Raw genomic sequence first — 9896 nt, 5'->3', positions numbered from 1 at the left:
CCTTACAATCGAATCCCCTATGACTATAGCCCTTCCACTCTTTTTCCCGCCTTCTGAACAGCAGAGCCAGCCACGGTGCCATGAACCTGGCTACTGCTGCCTTCCCCTGGTGAGCCATCTCCCCCATCAGTATCCAAAACGGTATACCTGTTTTGGAGGGAGATGACCGTAGGAGACACCTGCGCTGCCTTCCTGCTCTTTCTCTGCCTTTTGGTCACCCATTTCCTTTCTCCCTCAGCAATCCTAATCTGCGGTGTGACCAATTCGCTAAACGTGCTATCCACGACCTCCTCAGCATCGCGGATGCTCCAAAGTGAGTCCATCCGCAGCTCCAGAGCCGTCATGCGGTCTAACAAGAGCTGCAGCTGGACACACTTCCAGCACGTGAAGGAGTCAGGGACATCAGCCGTGTCCCTGAGCTCCCACATTGAGCAAGAGGAGCATAACACGGGTCTGAGATCTCCTGAGATGAAGTAATGCATTTTGGCAGAAGGGATTGGATGAGGCAATATAGACTTAATGGTGCAGTTCTAAAGAGTGTGCAGAAGCAGAGGGACCTCGGGGTGCATGTGCATTGATCTTTGAAAGTGGCAGGAAATATTGAGAGAGTGGTGAGTAAAGCATATGGGATCTTGGGCTTCATAAATAGAGGCAAGATGTGCAAAAGCAGGAAAGTTACGCTGAACCTTTATAAAGCTCTGGTTCGGCACCAACTAGAGTATTGCATCCAGTTCTGGTCATCACACTTTAGGAAGGATGTGAGGGTCCTTGAGAGGGTGCAGAAGAGATTTACCAGAATGGTTCCAGGGATGGGGGATTTTAGCTACAATGTTAGACTGGAAATGCTGGGGTTGCTCTCCCTGGAGCAAAGGAGATTGAGGGGAGATTTGATAGATGTGAACAAGATTATTAACTGATGGTACAAGGACTAGGGGCACAGATTGAAGGTTTTGGGCAAGAGATGCAGGGGAATGTGAGGAAGAACTTTTTATGCAGCAAGTGGTAATGACAAGAAACTCCCACCAGGAGGGTGGTGGAAGCAGAGACAATTAATGATTTCAAAAGGAATTGGATGGACACTTGAAGGAAATAAACTTGCAGGGCTATGGGGAATGAGCGGCGGAGTGGAACTGACTGGATTGCTCCGCAGAGAGCCACATGGATTCGATGGGCCAAATGGTCGCCTTCTGTGCTGTAAATGACTCTGTGGGGGAATTTTATGCTCTCCTCTGCAGTGGATTCGGAGATAGGGAGAGCATAAAATCAGGTCGGATGGTGGTGGAGGTTCTTCCTGCCATCATCCCGCCTCCGTCAAAATTTAGTCCGGGGTGGGAAGGCCTGTGAACGGCCTTCCTGCCCCGCCAACAATTGAGGCCCTGAACTGGGTAATTAACCCCCAATTAAGGGCCTCTTCCTGCCGCAGCCACAATTACCCATGTGACGGGCGGCTCTGTTGCCGAAAGGCTCTGTTGCACAAAAACCCGTGCGTCTGCTTTCCGGCTGTGGGTGGGGTGTGTGGTTGAGGATGGTGTCCCTCACTCAAAGGCACAGTGCCTGAAAGAGGGGCCAAACATCAGGGAGGGCAGTGTGGGCCCGCTTAGGGCCACCCCCTGCCCTTGCTACTGACTCCCCTCCCTGCACTCACCTGCGACCCCCCCACTCCACAAGACCCCTCCCACCCTGACCTACCTGAGGCCTGGTTCCAGCAATGATCTTCGGCTTCCAGGACAGTCACCTCCAGCAGCAGTCACTGCCTCCGATGGCCGGCAGTTCTCCAAGGGCTGGACTTCTGGTGATGGGGTCTCAAATCCTATGGAAGGCTCATCGCTGTCCACGTAAGTGCCTGATTGGCATTAAGTTCAGCGGGCCTTCCGGAAAAGAGGTGACACGGTGATCTCTGTCACTTTCTCCCGACGTCGAGACCCCCATCGCCAGCATAAAATTCCCCCATGACTCTCGTCAAGCATTTTGGGACATTTTCTGTGTTAAAGGTTTTGTCTAAATTCAAGGTGTTGTTGAACTTAGAGAACAGTGGTAGAATCGGACAGAGTCAGCATGGATTTATGAAAGGGAAATCATGCTCGACAAATCAACTCGAATTCTTTGAGAATGTAACGAGCAGAGTTGATGAGGGGGAGCCAGTGGATGTGGTTTATTTGGACTTTCAGAAGGCTTTCAACATAGTCCCACATAAGAGAATAGCGTGTAAAATTAAAGCACATGGGATTGGGGGTAGTGTATTGCGATGGATAGAAAACTGGTTGACCGACAGGAAACAAAGAGTAGGGATAAGTGGGTCTTTTTCCGAATGGCAGGCTGTGACTAGTGGCGTATGGCAGGGGTCAGTGCTAAGACCCCAGCTATTCACAATATACATTAATGATTTAGATGAGTGAACTCATCTAAACTGCACAGTGGCGCAGTGGTTAGCACCAGAGCCTCACAGCTCCAGCGACCCGGGTTCAATTCTGAGTACTGCCTGTGTGGAGTTTGCAAGTTCTCCCTGTGTCTGCGTGGGTTTCCTCCCACAGCCAAAAGACTTGCAGGTTGATAGGTAAATTGGCCATTATAAATTGCCCCTAGTATAGGTAGGTGGTAGGGGATTATAGGGACAGGTGAGGATGTGGTAGGAATGTAGGATTAGTATAAATGGGTGGTTAATGGTCGGCACAGACTCGGTGGGCCGAAGGGCCTGTTTCAGTGCTGTATCTCTAAATCTAAATCTAAACTAAATGTAATATCTCCAAATTTGCAGATGACACAAAACTGGGTGGGAGGGTGAGTTGTGAGGAGGATGCAGAGAGGCTTCAGGGTGATTTGGACAAGTTGAGTGAGTGGGCTAATGCATGGCAGATGCAGTATAATGTGGATAAATGTGAGGTTATCCACTTTGGTAGCAAAAACAGGAAGGCAGATTATCTGAACGGCTATAAACTGAGAGGGGGGAATATGCAGCGAGTCCTGGGTGTTTTCGTATACTAGTCGCTGAAGGTAAGCATGCAGGTGCAACAGGCGGTAAAAAAGGCAAATGGCATTTTGGCCTTCATAACGAGAGGATTCGAGTACAGTAGCAGGGATGTCTTGCTGCAATTATACAGGGCCTTGGTGAGGCCACACCTGGAATATTGCGTGCAGTTTTGGTCTCCTTATCTGAGGAAGGACGTTCTTGCTATAGAGGGAGTGCAGCGAAGGTTTACCAGACTGATTCCTGGGATGGCGGGACTGACATATGAGGAGAGATTGAGTAGGTTAGGATTATATTTGCTGGAGTTCAGAAGAGTGAGGGGGGATCTCATAGAAACCTTTCACTGTTTGATCTGCAAAGCTATTAAAATGCTGCTTGAAATTTTAGTCCAGTTAATCAACAGCACTGGATATTATTAAATGCTAATATAGTATCTGCCTTGGCCACAAATTCCAACTTTGCTCAGCTGAAAGCATTTTCCAATCTTGAAAAACAACTAATTTGTTGAAAGAGCAATGCGATCTATTTAAGGCCTAAAGCTTTTTATCTCACTGATGAAATATCCTTTGCATTTTTCATCAACAGGGTCTCCTTACATTGTAAACATTAATGTTAATCAAAATATCATTTATCAGAGTGCTAACTGATAGAAGTTTGATTCCAAAACAAGGATCCTACCAAGGGTGAGGGGGAAGGGATGGCGAGCATGATTCCTGTAGAGTTGAGCTGCACCACTACTCCTTCCTGGCTCCACAGGAAGATGCCTTTTTTTTTTAAAAAAAAGAACAAACTTTAAAATACCTATCTTTGACTGGTAGTTACGGGCACCTCTGAAGAATCCTGAGACAGGGTAGGCCCGATGTCTGGCCCACTCATTGGGCGCAATTTTCTCAAAGAGGTCCTTAACAGGGATTATGCCCTTAATTCACATATTTAAGGGGCCTAATGTCTGTTTTAGGCACTCACCCATCACGCCTAACAGAAAAAGGCTTTTGTGAATTTGAAAGTGGGATCAATGCTTGTGCAGAATGGGCAAATGTCATCCCATAGCAACGCATACTAATTTATACTCCATTGAATGAAGCACATTTCTACATGAAATAAGTTATCTGGATAAAACAAAATTCTTCTTATCTGGTTGAAATGTTCTAAATGTATTTGTATCAAATCTTTATATTATGCTTTCCACTGTTGGGTACTGTTTTCTTGTTAAGCCCTAATGCAGAACCCAACACAAGAGAATTATTTACTGTTATTCACTATTGTCACTTGGTCAATCTGCCCCTTCAAGATAGCTGAAATTAATAGTTTAGAATTATTAGGAGCAAAATTCCATTCAGCATTTTCTTATGTACCCAATACCTCCACTGTCCTGTCCCAGTATATTCCCTGGCAGATTACAGCTCAGTAGATGGCTCTCGTTTTTCCCTCTCACCATCATTGTCTACATCATCTGGCACATGGAAAGCCACATATGGACATTTTTTAACATTGAGGCAAACCAGCTTTTCAATGGTTGCTGTGTTGACGATATCAAAACCTGTTTTCCCTCCGAATGTGCTTGGTTTCCAATAATCTGGAGAGCAAATTGGGTTTCCCATGAGTCCCTTGAGGGAAAAGGGAGCACCCATTTCCACCATACTTTCCCCAAAAATGGCATTTTCGTATGGTGCTTCCAGTATTAGCGCAGGATAAAATTCCATTGCATCAATGTGTCCGTACAATTTCTCCAGTTTAGCTGCTACTTCTGTTTCACCTATAATGAAAGAAAATAATCAGATTGCGTTTGTCAAAAGGTTCTAGAAATGAAAAAAAGTAGCATATTTTTAGTGTCAAATTAAGCAAGAACAGCTCATATTTAAATAGCATTTTTAACATAGAAAAACATCTCACGGTGTCTCACGTTGAAGTGTGAGGGACAAAAAGAGACAACGGCCCAAGATGAGAGATTGAGTAGAGTGAGCAAATGCTTGATCAAAGAGGTCCTCTTATTGGAAAGAAGTGAAGAAATTTAGCGAATGATTTCCAGAGTGGAAAAAAAACCACTATTTCTGCCTTTTAAGTGGTCTTTAGTGGATGCAGTTAAATATTCTAATGGTGAGTACATTAAAATACCATAAAAATAGTACAATTTATTAGCTGTGCATCCAATCGGCCTCGTTGCTGTCCACAGTGTGGCTCGTAGGTTAGTACACCAACACCTACTGGCATCTATATGTTGCAGGAAACTCAATTCAGAGGTGCCAACTGTTTAACCAATGAACTAAAGATAAAAACAAATTATCCTTGGTTGTCGGAAATGTCTGATAAATGTGCCTGTGATGCTGTAGCATGTCCATACTTGTTAACTCAATAACATGGACACTGTACCATAACATCCCCAAATAGCCGAGCTTGATGATGCCGTAGACAGTGCAAAGCAATCCCACAACCAGTGAACGGTGGTGGACAATTGGAGGAAGAGGCTCCAAAAATATCCTCAGTGATGGGCAGTTTAGCACACCACTGCAAAAGACAAGGTTGAAGCATTTGTAACCATCTTTAGCCAGAAGTGCTGAGTGGATGATCCATCTTGGCCTGCTCCATAGATGCCAGTCATTGAGTCACAGATCATTTATGGCACAGAAGGCAGCCATTCAGCCCAGACTTCAGACAATTTGATTCATTCTACGTGATGTCAAGAAATGGCTGAAGGCACTGGATACAGCAAAGTCTATAGGTCCTGGCAAGATCCTGGCTGTAGTACTGAAGAATTGTGCTCCAGCTACAACATTGGAATCATAGAATCATAGAAAGTTTAAGGCACAGAAAGAGGCCACTTGGCCGATCGTGTCTGTGCCGGCCGAAAAACAATCCACCTATTCTAATCCCACCTTCCAGCATTTGGTCCGTAGTCCTGCAGATGACGGCACTTGAGGTGCATATCCAGACTCCTTTTGAATGAGTTGAGGGTCTCTGCCTCAACTACCCTTTCAGGTAGTGGGTTCCAGACCATCACCACCCTCTGGGTGAAAAGTTTTTTCGTCATCTCCCCTCGAATTTTTCTACCAATCACTTTAAATCTATGCCCCCTCTTCACTGACCTCTCTGCTAAGGTGAATAGACCCTTCACCTCCACTCTATCCAGGCCCCTCAAAATGTTGTACATTTCAATCAAATCTCCCCTCAGCCTTCTCTGTCCCAAGGAGAACAACCCCAGTCTATCCAATCTTTCCTCTTAGATGCATTTTTCCAGTCCTGGCAACATCCTCGTAAATCTCCTCTGTACCCTCTCTAGTGCAATTACATCCTTTCTGTAATGAGGTGACCAGAACTGCACAGAGTACTCAAGTTGTGGCCTAACCAATGAATTATACAGTTCCAGCATAACCTCCCTGCTCTTGTATTCTATACCTTGGCTAATAAAGGAAAGGTTTCCATATGCCTTCTTAACCACCTTATTGACCTGTCCTGCTACCTTCAGGGATCTGTGGACATTCACTCCCAGGTTCTTTACTTCCTCTACACTTCTCAGTATTTTCCCATTAATCGTGTATTCCTTTGCCTTGTTTGACCTCCCCAACTGCATCACCTCACACTTCTCCAAGTTGAATTCCATTTGCCATTTTTCTGCCCATCTAACCAGACCATCAGTATCTTCCTACAGCCAACAGCTATCCTCCTTGCTATCTACCACACAACGTCCACAAACTTCTTGATCATGCCCCCTACATTAAAGCCTGGCTACCCGACCTGAACCCGACCAAACCCAATTACATGTGTCGGGTTCGGGTTGGATTGGGTCTGCATTTGGCGTCCAGCATTTGGGCTTCGGTCAGTTCGGGCTGGACTGTACTGTTTTGTTTCGTACTGTTTTTGTTTTAATCTACGATTTTTTCTGTTTCAATAATACGTTTGTTATTTTTGGGTCGGGTCAGGCATTTAAAAAAAATTAAAAGACTCGGGCCCGGGTCGGGTTCAGGCTGGCTGTTGTTGGGTTGGGTTTTAATTTTATACCCAAGCTAGGCTTTACCCTACATTTACGTTCAAATCGTTAATATACACCACAAAAAGTAGGGGACCCTGTACTGAGCCCTGCAGAACACCACTGGAAACAGCCCTCCAGTCACTAAATCTTTGTTTCCTGCCACTGAGCCAATTTTGTATCCACCTTGCTGCATTTCCTTGGATGCCATGGGATTTTATTTTTTTAAACCAGTCTGCCATGTGGGACCTCGTCAAAAGCCTTGCTAAAATCCATGTAGACTACACTATCTTCCTTGTTACTTCTTCAAAAAATTCGATCAAGTTGGTCAAACAAGCTCTTCCCTCAACTCATCCATGCTGACTATCCTTGATTAACCTGTGCCTTTCTAAGTGACAGTTTATCCTGTCTCTCAGAATAGATTCCAATAATTTGCCCACTACTGAGGTTAGACTGACAGGCCTGTAATTATTTGGTATACTTTGCTCCCTTTTTAAACAGAGGTACAACATTAGCAATTCTCCAATCCTCTGGCACCATACCTGTATCCAGGGAGGACTGGAAAATGATGGTCAGACCCTCCGCTATTTCCTCTCTTGCTTCTTTTAACAGCCTAGGATACGTTTCATCGGGCCCTGGTGATTTATCAACTTTCAAGGATGCTAATCCCATTAAGACTTCCTCTCTCCCTATGTTTATCACATCCAATACTTCACACTCTTCCTCCTTAACTACAATATCTGCACCGTCCCCTCTTTTGCGAAGACAGACACAAATTATTCATTAAAAACCATACCAATATCTTCCGCTCCTACACATAGGTTATCTTTTTGGTCTTTTATGGCCCCTATTCTCTGCTTAGTTATCCTCTTATTCTTAATGTATTGATAAAACATCTTTGGGTTCACCTTGATTTTGCTTGCCAATATTCTTTCATGCCTTTTGTTTACTTTCCTAATTTCCTTTTTGATTTCACCCCACCACTTTCTATACTCCTCGGCTTTTTGTAGTATTGCGTTCTCGATGTCGGACATAAGCTTTCCTTTTCTGCCTTATCTTACCCTGTAGGCTTCTTGACATCCATGGGACTCTAGATTTGGCCACCTTACCCTTTTTCTTTGTGGGAACACGTTTACCCTGAAGCCCTTGAATTTCCCCTTTGAATGCCTCCCACTGTTCTGACACTGATTTACCTTCAAGTAGCTGTTTCCAGTCCACTTTTGCTAAATCACTCCTCAGTTTAGCAAAAAGGCTTTGCTCCAATTGAGAACTCTAACTCCTGTTCTATCTCTGTCCTTTTCCAGAATTATGCTAAAACTGAGTGAATTATGATCACCTAAATCTACTTGACAATGTGGTAAATTGCCCAGGTATGTTCTGTCCACAAAAACAAGACAGTTATTACCCAACCTTTGTCACCTTGTAACTATGTTTCTGAATGGTGTTTAGATTTAAACCATTTATCTCTATTTGTGCAGCTAGTTTAACTACCTTATTATGAATGCTTCATGCATTCAGATAAAGACCCTTTAATTTTATAACTCCAAGCAAAGCATTAAATGAAACTGGCTCCAAAAATGGTTGCAAACATGGGTGTCGATTTTCCACTCGAGCTACACTGAACTGGCAGGGTGGGGGGTGCAATTTGGCAGAAGATTTCTGGCAGCCATTCTGCCAGCTCCCCGCTCTGCCCTGTTCACTTCTGGGATTCCATCACAGGTGGTGAAAGATACATCATACATCCAGCCACAGAAGTGCAGACAAGCTGCAATGCTATACAAATGATGGAAATGAGTCACTTTTTCAATAATCCATATCAAAGCAAAACTAGATTTGAATGTTACAGCCAGATTTTGTTCCACTAAACTATCCTCAACTTTCCAATTTTGAGTCACGCGTAAACCTGCAAGTTGTTTCAGAAATCAGGAATTTGACAGAGGAATGCAGATTTCAACACCCACCGCAGCTCCTGCTAAGTGTGTACTTGTTTTGAAAAAAGCCAGGAATCCCACACTGAGAGCTACTAACAACTAATAACAGGCCCTATTTACTATATTGAAGACAACTGCTTAAAACATTGGCACTATGGGTGGAATCTTTCTACCTTATTCAGACACTATTTTTGGGCCGGGAACCCAAATCTCTTAAGGGCCTTCACCCACCTCCACGGGGATTTTACCCGTGGCAAGCAAGCATCCTGGAGCTAGGGAAGGCCGCCCGGTAAAAGCTGCTGGACTCTCCGTGCCCCGGGGGGCACAGGGTGCCCAACTGAGGGCCACCCCAACTTCCCCAACCATCCCCAGGACCCAAGAGGACCCCCTACTTCCCAAATGACCACCCTTGCCTCGCCAGGGCATGACCGATTACCCCTGGCGAGGCAACCCAAACGTACCTGCAGTCCTGGCACAATGTCTTCAGCTGGGGTGCAGTCCTAGGAGCGGCCACCGCTCCCGGTGGCGCTGCTGGGACTAAGAGCTGCCGGCCCGATGATTGGCTGACAGCTCAATGAGGCGGGACTTCCTCCCTCAAGTGGGTGGAAGCCCCGCCTTGGAACAATTAAAGCCTGGGGACCCGTAAAGTGGATCCCCAGGTGAGGCGGAAGCGAGTGCGCCACCGAATTTTATGTTGGTGCCCAGCTCCTGTCTGCCCGATGTAAAATCCAGCCCATCGTATTAGTTTCAGACTACAATGACTCCCACTGTTCACTCATCTTCTCTAACTTGCCGAGCGGCACAAACAGTATGTAACCCATGGGTGCTATTGCCAAAAGGAGGATTCCATGCTTAATCTCTTAATTGCCTTTTACATGACAACAATTGGCTTCCTGCCAGACTCTTGGGATTTCTCCGCAGGAATCACAAGCTGCCCCGGGGAAAGCCGCAAGAGGGTCGGATGACATCGGGATCCTGACCCGACCTCCTTTTCCGGAACTTCTTTATCTTCCCCAGTCTGTCATTTCCAAGGTGC

General features: G+C 45.4%; 1 protein-coding gene across 3 annotated transcripts in view; it reads right to left on the bottom strand.

Moving 5' to 3' along the window:
* Window positions 1-1693: 1693 nt before the first annotated feature.
* Window positions 1694-9896, bottom strand: part of LOC137347721 (prostaglandin G/H synthase 1-like) — an 88961-nt gene continuing 80758 nt past the window's right edge. For all 3 annotated transcript variants that reach the window (XM_068012564.1, XM_068012563.1, XM_068012565.1), the window contains one exon: window positions 1694-4721. In XM_068012564.1, the coding sequence (XP_067868665.1) occupies window positions 4363-4721 (359 nt within the window). In that variant the 3' untranslated portion in view covers window positions 1694-4362. The remainder of the gene's footprint in view (window positions 4722-9896) is intronic.

This window comes from Heterodontus francisci, chromosome 32 (assembly GCF_036365525.1).
Source record: "Heterodontus francisci isolate sHetFra1 chromosome 32, sHetFra1.hap1, whole genome shotgun sequence".
Lineage (NCBI taxonomy): Eukaryota > Metazoa > Chordata > Chondrichthyes > Heterodontiformes > Heterodontidae > Heterodontus > Heterodontus francisci.
This window is presented reverse-complemented; position numbering and strand designations above follow the sequence as displayed.